This window comes from Ranitomeya imitator, chromosome 2 (assembly GCF_032444005.1).
Source record: "Ranitomeya imitator isolate aRanImi1 chromosome 2, aRanImi1.pri, whole genome shotgun sequence".
Lineage (NCBI taxonomy): Eukaryota > Metazoa > Chordata > Amphibia > Anura > Dendrobatidae > Ranitomeya > Ranitomeya imitator.
In genome coordinates this window covers 397189661-397204455 of record NC_091283.1, presented here as the reverse complement: position 1 = coordinate 397204455, position 14795 = coordinate 397189661, and the positions used below count along the sequence as shown (strand labels likewise).

General features: G+C 47.5%; 1 protein-coding gene across 1 annotated transcript in view; it reads right to left on the bottom strand.

The window, feature by feature from the left end:
- The window catches only part of LOC138664145 (gastrula zinc finger protein XlCGF57.1-like), a 122577-nt gene that overhangs the window by 83006 nt on the left and 24776 nt on the right, over positions 1 to 14795 (bottom strand). The window contains exon 6 of the mRNA XM_069750588.1: positions 13627 to 13717. Within this exon, the coding sequence (XP_069606689.1) occupies positions 13627 to 13717 (91 nt within the window). The remainder of the gene's footprint in view (positions 1 to 13626; positions 13718 to 14795) is intronic.

Here is a 14795-nt window from a genome sequence, read left to right as displayed (position 1 = left end):
AGAGCCTGGGCAGGAAGATGCCTGCAGCCCTGTGGTAAATATACATACATGTATATCTGTGTGTGTCATGTGCAGCATACAGTGTTTCTGTATATGTCTGTAAAAGATTATTATTATGTGTATAGTATGTGTGTGCATATATACAGTATATAATATGATTGTGTATATCTGGTGCAATTGTGTGTGCACCAGATATACATACATGTATATATATATATATATATATATATATATATATATATATATATATATATATATATATATATATATATATATATATATATATATATATATAACGCTGGGAGCGTCACTCTGTCACAAGCCTTTATAGACTGCGCAAGCGCCGGCGCAGTCTGGGCCTCACAGAGTGACGCTCCCAGGAGATCGCGGTATGCGTAAACACTGAACGCACACCGCGATCTCCACCGGAGAGTCAGGGACCGCCAGGAGGTTAAGTATATTCACCTGTCCCCCGTTCCAGCGCTGCGTGCGGCTCCGTCTCCCGGGTCCTCTGCTGTGACGTTCCCAGTTCAGAGGGCGCGATGACGCGCTTACTGCGCGCCGGCGCCGCCCTCTGACTGAACAGTCACAGCCAGAGGAGCCGGAAGATGGCGGCGCGCAGCGCTGGATCGGGACAGACAGGTGAGTATAGCAAGTGCTGGTGGCCTGACCTAGCGGTGACTCCGGCACCTGACCCCCACAGCGCGCCGGTGTCCCCGCCTGCTCAGGCCCCCAGCGACGATAGGTGAGTATGGTATTTTTTTTTTATATATATATGGCAGCAGCATACGGGGCATATATAATGGAGCATCTTATGGGGGGCATATAATACAATGGTGGCGCAGGATGGGAGCAGCACATGACAGAACGGGCGCAGGATGGTAGCAGCACATGACAGAACGGGCGCAGGATGGCAGCAGCACATGACAGAACGGGCGCAGGATGGCAGCAGCACATGACAGAACGGGCGCAGGATGGCAGCAGCACATGACAGAACGGGCGCAGGATGGCAGCAGCACATGACAGAACGGGGGCGCAGGATGGCAGCAGCACATGACAGAACGGGGGCGCAAGATGGGAGCAGCACATGACAGAACGGGCGCAGGATGGTAGCAGCACATGACAGAACGGACGCAGGATGGCAGCAGCACATGACAGAACAGGCGCAGGATGGCAGCAGCACATGACAGAACGGTGGCGCAGGATAGGAGCAGCACATGACAGAAAGGGAGCGCAGGATGGGAGCAGCACATGACAGAACGAGCGCAGGATGGCAGCAGCACATGACAGAACAGGCGCAGGATGGCAGCAGCACATGACAGAACGAGCGCAGGATGGCAGCAGCACATGACAGAACAGGCGCAGGATGGGAGCCGCACATGACAGAACGGGGACACAGGATGGCAGCAGCACATGACTGAACGGGCGCAGGATGGGAGCAGCACATGACAGAACAGGGGCGCAGGATGGGAGCAGCACATGACAGAACGGACGCAGGATGGCAGCAGCACATGACAGAACAGGCGCAGGATGGCAGCAGCACATGACAGAACAGGGGCGCAGGATGGGAGCAGCACATGACAGAACGGGGGCGCAGGATGGCAGCAGCTCATAACAGAACAGGGGCGCAGGATGGCAGCAGCACATGACAGAACAGGGGCGCAGGATGGGAGCAGCACATGACAGAACAGGGGCGCAGGATGAGAGCAGCACATGACAGAATGGGGGCGGAAGATGGGAGCAGCACATGACAGAATGGGGGCGGAAGATGGGAGCATCACATGACAGAACGGGGGCACAGGATGGCAGCAGCACATGACAGAACGGGCGCAGGATGGGAGCAGCACATGAAAGAACGGGGGCACAGGATGGGAGCAGCACTTGTCAGAACGGGGGCACAGGATGGGAGCAGCACATGACAGATTGGGAGCAGCAAATGACAGAATGGAGGCGCAGGATGGGTGCAGAACATGTCACAATGGGGGCGCAGGATGGCAGCAGCACATGACAGAACGGGCGCAGGATGGTAGCAGCACATGACAAAGGGGGCGCAGGATGGGAGCAGCACATGACAGAACGAGCGCAGGATGGCAGCAGCACATGACAGAACCGGCGCAGGATGGCAGCAGCACATGACAGAACGGGGGCGCAGGATGGGAGCAGCACATGACAGAACGAGCGCAGGATGGCAGCAGCACATGACAGAACGAGCGCAGGATGGTAGCAGCACATGACATAGCGGGGGCGCAGGATGGCAGCAGCACATGACATAACGGGGGCGCAAGATGGGAGCAGCACATGACAGAACAGGGGCGCAGGATGGGAGCAGCACATGACAGAACGGGCGCAGGATGGTAGCAACACATGACAGAACGGGCGCAGGATGGCAGCAGCACATGACAGAACAGGCGCAGGATGGCAGCAGCACATGACAGAATGGGGGCGCAAGATGTGAGCAGCCCATGACAGAACAGGGGCGCAGGATGGGAGCAGCACATGACAGAATGGGGGCGCAAGATGGGAGCCGCACATGACAGAACGGGGACGCAGGATGGCAGCAGCAAATGACAGAACAGGCGCAGGATGGGAGCAGCACATGACAGAACAGGGGCGCAGGATGGGAGTAGCACATGACAGAACGGGGGCGCAGGATGGCAGCAGCTCATAACAGAACAGGGGCGCAGGATGGCAGCAGCACATGACAGAACGGGCGCAGGATGGGAGCAGCACATGACAGAAAAGGGGCGCAGGATGGGAGCAGCACATGACAGAACATGGGCGCAGGATGGGAGCAGCACATGACAGAATGGGGGCGGAAGATGGGAGCATCACATGACAGAACGGGGGCACAGGATGGCAGCAGCACATGACAGAACGGGCGCAGGATGGGAGCAGCACATGAAAGAACGGGGGCACAGGATGGGAGCAGCACATGACAGATTGGGAGCAGCAAATGACAGAATGGAGGCGCAGGATGGGTGCAGAACATGTCAGAATGGAGGCGCAGGATGGGTGCAGCACATGTCACAATGGGGGCGCAGGATGGGAGCAGCAAATGACAGAATGGGGGCGCAGGATGGGTCCAACACATGACAGAATGGGGGCGCAAGATGGGTGCAGAACATGTCAGAATCGGGGCGCAGGATGGGAGCAGCACATGTCACAATGGGGGCGCAGGATGGAAGCAGCACATGACAGAATGGGGGCGCAAGATGGGTGCAACACATGGCAGGATGGGGGCGCAGGATGGGTGCAGCACATGACAGGATGGGGACGCAGGATGGAGCAGCACATGTCAGAATGGGGGTGCAGGATGGGAGCAGCACATGTCAGAATGGGGGTGCAGGATGGGTGCAGCACATGTCAGGATGGGGACGTAGGATGGAGCAGCTCATGACAGGATGGGGACGCAGGATGGAGCAGCACATACCAGGATGGAGACCATATACCAATATAGGCGTAGAACGGGTTCAATAGCTAAATATATATATATATATATATGTATATATATATATATATATATATGTATATATATATATATATATATATATATATATATATATATATATATATATTTTATATATACACACGCACATATACATACATACACTACCGTTCAAAAGTTTAGGGTCGACCAGACAATTTAGTGTTTTCCATGAAAACTCATACTTATTAATTAAATGAGTTGCCAAATGAATTGAAAATCTAGTCTACACATTGACAAGGTTCGAAAAAGAGAATTTTATTGGAAATAATAATTTTCTCCTTCAAACTTTACTTTTGTCAAAGAATGCTCCCTTTGCAGCAATTACAGCATTGCAGACCTTTGGCATTCTAGCAGTTAATTTGCTGAGGTAATCTGGAGAAATTTCACCCCATGCTTCCAGAAACCCCTCCCACAAGTTGGTTTGGCTTGATGGGCACTTTTTGCGTACTACACGGTCAAGCTGCTCCCACAACAGTTCAATGGGGTTGAGATCTGATGAGAGTGCTGGCCACTCCATTACAGATAGAATACCAGCTGCCTGCTTCTTCCCTAAATAGTTCTTGCATAATTTGGAGGTGTGCTTTGTGTCATTGTCCTGTTGTAGGATGAAATTGGCTCCAATCAAGCGCTGTCCACAGGGTATGGCATGGTGTTGCAAAATGGAGTGATAGCCTTCCTTATTCAAAATTCCTTTTACCTTGTACAAATTTCCCACTTTACCAGCACCAAAGCAACCCCAGACCATCACATTACCTCCACCATGCTTGACAGATGGCGTCAGGCACTCTTCCAGCATCTTTTCAGTTGTTCTGCATCTCACAAATGTTCTTCTGTGTGATCCAAACACCTCAAACTTGGATTTGTCTGTCCATAACACTTTTTTCCAATCTTCCTCTGTCCAATGTCTGTGTTCTTTTGCCCATATTAATCTTTTCCTTTTATTAGCCAGTCTCAGTTTTGGCTTTTTCTTTGCCACTCTGCCCTGAAGGCCAGCATCCCGGAGTCGCCTCTTCACTGTAGACGTTGACACTGGCGTTTTGTGTGTACTATTTAATGAAGCTGCCAGTTGAGGACCTGTGAGGCGTAAATTTCTCTAACTACAGACTCTAATGTACTTGTCTTGTTGCTCAGTTGTGCAGCAGGGCCTCCCACTTCTCTTTCTACTCTGGTTAGAGCCCGTTTGTACTCTCCTCTGAAGGGTGTAGTACACACAGTTGTAGGAAATCTTCAGTTTCTTGGCAATTTCTCGCATGGAATAGCCATCATTTCTAAGAATAAGATTGGACTGTCGAGTTTCACATGAAAGTTCTTGTTTTCTGGCCATTTTGAGAGTTTAATGGAACCAACAAATGTAATTCTCCAGGATTCTCAACTAGCTCAAAGGAAGGTCAGGTTTATAGGTTCTCTAATCAGCCAAACTGTTTTCAGCTGTGCTAACATACTTGCACAAGGGTTTTCAAGGGTATGCTAACCATCCATTAGCCTTGTTACACAGTTAGAAACACAAAGTAGCATAAGAACACTGGAGTGATGGTTGTTCGAAATGGGCCTCTATACAGCTATGAAGATATTGCATGACAAACCAGATGTTTGCAGCTAGAATAGTCATTTAGCACATTAAGAATGTATAGTGTATTTTTGAATTATTTAATGTTAGCTTCATTGGAGAAAACTGTGCTTTTCTTTCAAAAGTAAGGAAATTTCTAAGTGACCCTAAACTTTTGAACGGTAGTGTGTGTGTGTGTGTGTGTCTGTGTGTGTGTGTGTGTGTGTGTGTGTGTGTGTGTGTGTGTGTATATATATATATATATATATATATATATGTGTATATATATATATATATATATATATATATATATATATATATACATACACATATATATATATACACACACGTTCATACAGTGTATAGTATGTGTGTCCGTGTATATGATATTTATACACTGCACGTGTGCAGTATATTGTGTAAATATATATAAACTGTATATGTATGTGAGCATACTGTATAAAAACTGTATGTATATACTTCATATATGTGCTTGTACACACTGCATGTGTCTGTATACTGTATATACAGTATATAGTGTATGTTTCTATATTTATGAAGTAGATATAAAGTGTATACATGTATAGTGCATATCTCTGCTTATGTGCTGCATATATAGTTCTGTATTTCAGTGTCGTCATAATAGGGATCAGCAGTTAATGTCTAATGCCTGTGTCTTACATTAGGGCCTGTTCACTCTGTCTTTCTTTCATGTGCCCGTTGGGTTCTGCCTGAATCCCCTATAGAACCATAGATTGCAATGACAGGAATGGAGTTTACATGAATTCCACATGTGATTTTTCTTCTGAATGTAACATAGTAACATAGTTAGCAAGGCCGAAAAAAGACATTTGTTCATCCAGTTCTGTCTATATTCCATCAGAATAAATCCCCAGATCAACTGTACGTCCTTCTAAAGAACCTAAGAACTGTAAGACACAATATTGTTACGCTCCAGGAAGACATCCAGGCCTCTCTTGAACCCCACGACTGAGTTCGCCCTCACCACCTCCTCAGGCAAGGAATTCCAGATTCTCACTGCCCTAACAGTAAAGAATCCTCTTCTATGTTGGTGGAGACACAGAGAATGCCCCCTTGTGACTGTCACCTTCCTTGCTATAAACAGATCCTCAGAGAGAAATTTGTATTGTCCCCTTATATACTTATACATGGTTATTAGATCGCCCCTCAGTCGTCTTTTTTTCTAGACTACATATCCCTAATTTTGCTAATCTCTCTGGGTATTGTAGTTCCCCATCCCTTTTTTTAATTTTGTTGCCCTCCTTTGTACTCACTCCATTATATCCTTCCTGAGCACCAGTGCCCAAAACTGTACACAGTACTCCATGTGCGGTCTAACCAGAGATTTGTACAGAGGCAGTATAATGCTCTCATTATGTGTATCCAGACCTCTTTTAATGCACCCCATGATCCTGTTTGCATTGGCAGCTGCTGCCTGGTACTGGCTGCTCCAGGTAAGTTTATCATTAACTAGGAACCCCAAGTCCTTCGCCATGTCAGATTTAGCCAGTGGTTTCCCGTTCAGTGTGTAATGTGATATTGAATCCTTCTTCCTATGTGTATAACCTTTCATTTATCATTGTTAAACCGCATCTGCCACCTCTCGGCCCAAGTTTCCAACTTATTCAGATCTATCTGTAGCAGAATACTATCTTCTCTTGTATTGACTGCTTTACATAGTTTTGTATCATCTGCAAATATCCATATTTTACTGTGTAAACCTTCTACCAGATCGTTAATAAATATGTGGTACCCCACTGGTCACAGATGTGTCCGTCTGTTCCAACAGCCTCAGAAAAGTGGACACGTTTACATAAAAAAACACAAACATACTCTGAGGGTATGTGCACATGATCAGTAATCACTGCTGGTTGGACGCTGCGTACTTGTGGAACTCCCAACCCACAGCATCCAGATGTTACAGCATAGCGGATGGGATTTCAAGAAATCCCATGTCCACTATGCGTGCACAGACATCCGCAGATCACCCGCGGAGACGGACATGCGGTGCGTCTTTCCAGAGTGCAGAATGTCAATTTCTATTGCAGAGACACGATAAATTTCGCCCGTACAATGTATTGGACGCAGTGATTCCGCATGGTTCAATGATCAGAGGATTCACCTGCGTTTAATAGCTGGCAGTGCTTTGGATGCAGTGGACATGTGCTGGGTCCAAAGCACTGCCGATTCCTGATCATGTGCACATACCCTAAGAAAATACATCAGTCAGTTTCAGGGAAAAAATATATTCAGCATTTTCGCAGCGTTTTCACTTGCATTTTTGTGTCCCGTTCATTTGAATAGGGAAACAAACGCTGCAGAAATGCTGAAAGACGACAGGAACAGATTTATAAAAAAAAGTGTCATCTGGCTGCTGTCCGTGTCTGGCTGCTGTATTAGGACAGTGCAGAATAGTACAGTAGACTGCACTATTCCACATAATAGTATATTAAGCCCTGTACACACTGAGCTTGTGCAGTGCGTCCGGGGCTCTGCCTGAATCCCCCTAAAATAGGATTCACCTAAATCCCTGACGGGCCACAGACCGCACTGACACAAGCAGAGGTCAAATGAATATTTCTCCTTCACCTCATTGGGGGACACACACCATGGGTGTATGCTGCTGCCAATAGGAGTCTGACACTAAGTGATACAAAAAAAGTTAGCTCCTCCCCTGCAGCATATACCTTCCTGCTGGCTCTCAGCTAACCAGTTCTTGCTTAGTGTCTGTAGGTTTCTTGGGCTCTTGGCACCAGGCGTCGGTAAAGCACGCCTGCAAGCTTGTGGGTTCGTCCAGTACGCATGCATTCTTGAAGCACTATAATTCCAAGACTTCCACGGATGTGAGTCTGGGCAGGTCGACTCTGCAGACCACGGTGGCGCTCTTGTAAGTAGCGGTTACACAGGGCCTGATCTGATGTTGTACCCACCCAGGGACTGCTTTGGGTCGTCCCACGGTCTGTGTCCCCCAATGAGGCGATTGAGAAATAGGGATTTTTGTGTACTCACCGTAAAATTCTGTTCTCCGAGCCATTCATTGGGGGACACAGCTCCCACCCTGTTATTAGCTTCTGTTTGTTTTAAAGTTTGACATGCTATACTCTCATATATAATGCTATACTTTATGTTGTTATTGATCTCCTACTGCTTTTGCACCGAACTGGTTAGCTGAGAGCCAGCAGGAAGGTATATGCTGCAGGGGAGGAGCTAACTTTTTTTGTATCACTTAGTGTCAGCCTCCTATTGGCAGCAGCATACACCCATGGTCTGTGTTCCCCAATGAATGGCTCAGAGAAAAGGATTTTACGGTGAGTACACAAAAATCCCTATTTCCTACTAACACTATGGATCAATCCTGTTGTGAATTCTGTTGTCGAACTCCCTCCTGTGGTTGTGAATGGTACTTCGGCGAGTTCTGTCTATGGGCTCCCTCTGGTGGCTGTGAGTGAAGCTGCTGCTTCTGAGGTTCCTTACACAGGTGACGTGGTTTATCCTTTGGTTGGCTGCTCTATTTAACTCCTCTCAGATCGTTACTCCATGCCAGCTGTCAATGTTTTTGCATTGGTTCAGTTCGCTCCTGGATCTCTCTGGTGACCTGCCTTCTCCTGCAGAAGCCAAGTTCCTGATAGTCATTATTTGTTCACTGTTTTCTTGTTCAGCAGGTTTTCATGATTTTGTCTTGCTAGCTGGAAGCTCTGGGATGCAGAGTGGCCCCTCCGCACCGTGAGTCGGTGCGGAGGTCTTTTTTGCACACTCTGCGTGGTCTTTTGTAGGTTTTTGTGCTGATCGCAAAGTTACCTTTCCTATCCTCTGTCTATTTAGTAAGTCTGGCCTCCCTTTGCTGAAACCTGTTTCATTTCTGCGTTTGTGACTTCATCTTTACTCACAGTCAATATATGTGGGGGGCTTCCTTTACCCTTGGGGAATTTCTCTGAGGCAAGGTAGGCTTTATTTTCTATCTCTAGGGCCAGATAGATCTTAGGCTGTGACGAGGCGCCTAGGTCTGGTCAGGAGCGCTCCACGGCTATTTCTAGTGTGTGTGATAGGATTAGGGCTTGTGGTCAGCAGAGCTCCCACATCCCAGAGCTCGTCCTGCAGGAGGTTTAACTATCAGGTCATTCCGGGTGCTCCTAACCACCAGGTCATAACACAATCCGCAGCAAAAATGGTGCATGTGAACAGATACTACAGGGGTTTTCTGAGAATGTAAAAATAATTAGCATGAAATGATAAATCCCCTGCTGCTCTAACACCGACGATGCGGGGGTCTTCGCCAGTTTCAGCACTGGGCTGCAGTGGTCTTGTGGCTGCACCTTATATTGTAGCTGCGAAGTGAATAATAATAACTAGGGTTGAGCGACTTTTACTTTTTTAGGGTCGAGTCGGGTTTCGCGAAACCTGACTATCCCAAAAGTCGAGTCGAGTGAAATCGGCCGATTATCACAAAAAGTCGGGGATCGACCAAAACACGAAACCCAATGCAAAGTCAATGGGAAATCTCTCTCTCTCGCCCCCCCCCCCCCCCCTCCCCCCTCCGTCCCTGAACAGAAAAGCTGGTGTTACACATTGCAAATCGCTACAGCGCACAAGCGAGAAGATGGCGATAGGCGTGCACGCCCCTAAGACCTATGTCATCACTGTGCCCACGCTCCTTCATTGGCTGAAAAAATGGCGCCAAACGCGTCATGCGAAACGCGACTTTGGCGCGAAGTTCGCCGACCGCATGGCCGATCCCACACTAGGATCGGGTTGGGTTTCATGAAACCCGACTTTGCCAAAAGTCGGCGACTTTTGAATTTGTCCGATCCGTTTCGCTCAAGCCTAATAATAACCATCAGGGTCCCCGAATCATCGGCCACAGGGCCAGAGGGGATTTAGCAGAGTAGTTTGGGGGACATGTAGGACTTTTTTTTTTAATCGCTTTTTATTGTGCCGTTTGTGAGGTAGGATGTAGAAAAAGACGGCAATTCTGCTAATGTTTTCTATTATTTGACTGTATGGCCCCTTCACACAACTGTGTATCATGTTTTTCACAGATGCCACGACGTGTACCCTATTTAACCTACGGTGCTGCCCTTATGTCCATGTTTTCCCAGCAGCAAAGATGACAAGGGACAAAAGACAAGTCTATGGGTCTGTGTAAACATGCCATCTGTGTGCCGTACATGTGCTGTACGTTGCCGTCCGAGTTTAACATGGTAAGTATGTGAGAAGCTTTGTAATTTCATGTCCAGTATCCATACCGGAAAAACACAGATGGCACACAGACGGCACACTGATTGAAAACACTGGTGACACCAATATCGGTGTAATACGTACGTGTTTTATATGGACATGTGAAGGGGGCCTAACAGTGTTGTTGGTGGAATATTTCAGGATTGGGGGTTCAACTTTGAATTTTGCCCAGGGTCCCAATTTGTCTAAAACTGGCCCTGGGTAGAGCAATAGAAAGAGCCTGAATATCACTGACTCTTCTGGCTGATGTCAATGCTATCAACAGGGCTGTTTTGAGTGAAAGAACTTTAAAGGGAACCTGTCACCTGAATTTGGGTGTTTGATTCACCTTTTCCTTAACTGCTGGCTGCATGCTGGCTGCAATATTGGATTGAAGTTCATTCTCTGTCCTCCATAGTACACGCCAGAACACAGCGAAATACTTCCGGGACATAGTGCGCCGGCGCATGCGCACTAATGCTTTTTGGCTTTGCCCGCAGTTGGGCAAGATTGCCTTGCGCAGGCGTGTACTACGGAGGACAGAGAATGAACTTCAATCCAATATTGCGGCCAGCATGCAGCCAGCGGGTAAGGAAAGGGTGAATCAAACACCTGAAAACTCAGCCCATATCACCGAAAACCGGTCCCGCCAAATTCAGGTGACAGGTTCCCTTTAAGGGTTGCCGATTCTATGGCTTCAAAAGACTCGTCCTCTCCCTCCTTAACAGCGCCCTGTCAAATTCCACGCCTTCAAGTGTAGGCTGGCTGCTCGTGGATGGAATAATGGACCTTGATAAAGGAGATTCGGCACCTCTGGAAGAACCCATGGATCGGACACTGACATTATTCTCACGAAAACCATGGATACTCAATCTGTCCTTCCTGATTATTTAGTGTTATTTCCAGGTTGAAAATCCAGGGGGCCAGAAATGCATTTACCCCTAAGGAATCCTCCCTGGGGTCCAGGGAACAAAACACCATCATTTTTCAGGTTAGCTTGCTGGCTAAAAGGTCTATGAGTCAGAGACTGCACATCAGAATTATCTGATTGAAGATTTCCTGATTCGGCTCCCTCTTCCCTTGTCTTAGAGGATTGTGGCTTAAGAATTCTGCTTTCTGCTTTGGTGTTTTCCTTTCCTTTCATAAGCAGAGCTGTCAGGTAGAGGAGATGACCCACCGCTAACTGACATAAAGCTCTGTCACCTCCATCAAAGATTTCAAATGAGTTCCATATGTATGGGCACATGATAATACACATCCTTCAAATCCAGGACTGCCATGAAACAACCAAGAATAAGCAATTTTATTGCTAATTTAATGGATTCCATTTTAAAGGTCTGCACTTTCAGGAACTTGCTTAGAGCCTTCAGATTAACTATAGTTCTGAATGAGCAGTCTGATTTGGTTATTAGAAAGAGAGGAGAGTAGAACCCCCTCCCTCTTTCAGACTCCGGGAGGACGGCTTTCTAAACTAGGTCCAGGATTTCTGTCTCTAGTGCCAATTGCTCTCTCAAGGAAGAACGAGGAGGGGTCAACACAGATCTTTTTCGCGGAAACGACTATTCTCTCCTGATTTAATCAGGTTGAGGATCCAGTTACTAGCCGAAATGCACTCCCAGGCAGGGAAGAAGGGCAAAAGCCTTCCCCCTACTTGGGATGGGAGTCAGTGACCCGATTTCCTGGCCTCCTGGGAAGAGGTTCACAACATGAGTCCTCTACCTTTTCTTATCCGATCTTCCCATTTGTCCTGCTCCCTGGAAGGCTTGCGTCGGACAAACGTCCTTCTTCAGAAGGATCTCTGTAGTTAGGCATAAACAGACTGGGGAACCACTTCTTGGCCTTCTCTAGAATCTAGTCCAGGTCAGGGCCAAAGAGATACTCCCTCTCACAAGGGATGGAACATAGTTTCAACCTGGCCTAGGTGTCCCCTGGCCAACATTTCAGCCACAAAGCTCTACGAGCTGCGTTGGAAACCTTAGATAGTCTGCTGAGGCATCTGGCTACCCCCTGCGTAAGCAGAATGGTGGCCAAAATATGATCCCTTGCCACCCAGTCCTTTAACTGGGATTAGACTATCCAGCCAGATCATCAAGGACCTGACCGTACAAGTTACTGCTACTGCCGGTTTCAGGGCCCCAGCTGATGTCTCCCACATCTCCTTAAGAAATGTGTCTTCTTTCCTATCCAGGGGATCTCTCAATGCCCTCTTATCATCAAAGGGTAAAGAAGCTCTTTTGAAAGACTTGGTTATTGCGAAGTCCCATAATTATAAAGACGGTTCATCAAAGGGGTACTTCCTCTTGAAAGAAGTAGGTAGGGAGCACCTCCTTTCTGACCTCTTCCATTCTCCACGCACTAGAGCCCAGATAATTTTATTCAACGAGAAGGATATTTCTTTCCTCTGAGGCTTCGGAACATTATCTCTTGCACTGATTTCTAAGGCTTAGTGTCCATAATGCCCATAGTGGATCTGATTGATTTTTCCAGTCTATATACTTCTTCTAGTGGGAAACAATGGAGACCTGATACACTATCTGAAGATGGGTGTGTACTTGCCACGTCATTGGCCGTGCCCCCGGCCGCCTCACCAGCCTCGTCATATTGCCCTGCTCCCGGGCTAATCATCCAGGAGCGTGGCACTTCTGGCTTTGGCCACACTACACATCGTTGCGGGGAGGGTATCCAGGGCAGGGCATGCACACTGTAAAAGCTCGCCGACCCTCTGAGTCACGCCAGAGCTGTTCATCACCAGTCAGGGGATTCTGCTCACATTGCATCCACACACAAGTGAAAGCTCCCTTGTACCCACCGTGGCACTACCAGTATTCCTGCACTGGCCGAGCAGGTCTGGGAAGGAAACTCATCTTCTTCTAAGAAATCACAGGTAAGCCTACACCAGGTTCCCCCACACCAGGTTCCCCCATCAAAGACAGAAAACCAACTGATGCAAGGGAGAGGTGCCACCCTTTTTAGCCTATAGGTTGCCTGTCCTTGGTGGGTGGATTCCCTCTCTCGTGGTGCTGTCATGGGTGATTGATCAACTATATTTTCTTATTCCAGTATCTCTCAATCACCTCTATTTCACAGGGTCCTGGCCTGCCATGTCAAGCAGCAGTATGCGATTTACAATTGCATCTACAAGAGGTAAAACACACACCCAGTCAAGTAACCTTTTCTGTAGTGTTCAGGGACATGGAAACAAAGAGTTACCCAAAATAAATAAAGTGATAATAATTATTATTATAACAAGCTATGACCATAAAAATAATGTACCATACCCTTAAAGACGCCAACACATAACTATAGCAGCCAATGAATTAATAGACTGACTCCTCTGCACTTAGTGGGTACTGCTCACCTGTGCGGTTATCTGTAGGAATCTCCTCATTACACTGCTCATCACCACTGACAAATGTCTCTGTAGTATTAATGAGGATCAGATTTTCTCCCTAAAACAAATATTGCAAAAGTTATTCAAAGATGGAGAAGGAAATCGTAGAACAAAAGATAACAAATGAACATGACAGTCAAAAATTACATGACAGCAAATCTCTACAGGTCTCATGTATAAATCCAACCCTTCGACTTAATTCTAACCAGCAGTCTCCATAACCAGACAGAATCTAATGTCTATGATAAGCTTCATTCATTGTCCTCTCCACCAAGAATAAAACATGCACTGCAGAACCACTAAATTAGAGACACTGTCACGGGTGTGTCAGATGCTGCAGACAGTCGCTCTGCCTCTGGCTGCAGAAGGTCTCTGCGTTAAGGTACCGTCACACTAAGCGACGCCGCAGCGATACTGACAACGATCCGGATCGCTGCAGCGTCGCTGTTTGGTCGCTGGAGAGCTGTCACACAGACAGTTCTCCAGCGACCAACGATCCCGAGGTCCCCGGTAACCAGGGTAAACATCGGGTTACTAAGCGCAGGGCCGCGCTTAGTAACCCGATGTTTACCCTGGTTACCAGTGTAAAAGTAAAAAAAAACAAACACTACATACTTACCTTCTGCTGTCTGTCCCCGGCGCTGTGCTTTCCTGCACTGACTGTGAGCACAGCGGCCGGAAAGCAGAGCGGTGACGTCACCGCTCTGCTTTCCGGCCGCTGTGCTTACACAGGGCAGAGAAGCAGAGCGCCGAGGGACAGACAGCGGAATGTAAGTATGTAGTGTTTTTTTTTTTTTTAACTTTTAGGCTGGTAACCAGGGTAAACATCGGGTTACTAAGCACGGCCCTGCGCTTAGTAACCCGATGTTTACCCTGGTTACCAGTGTAAAAGTAAAAAAAAAAAAACACTACATACTTACCTTCTGCTGTCTGTCCCCGGCGCTGTGCTTTCCTGCACTGACTGTGAGCACAGCGGCCGGAAAGCAGAGCGGTGACGTCACCGCTCTGCTTTCCGGCCGCTGTGCTTACACAGGGCAGAGAAGCAGAGCGCCGAGGGACAGACAGGGGAATGTAAGTATGTAGTGTTTTTTTTTTTTTTAACTTTTAGGCTGGTAACCAGGGTAAACATCGGGTTA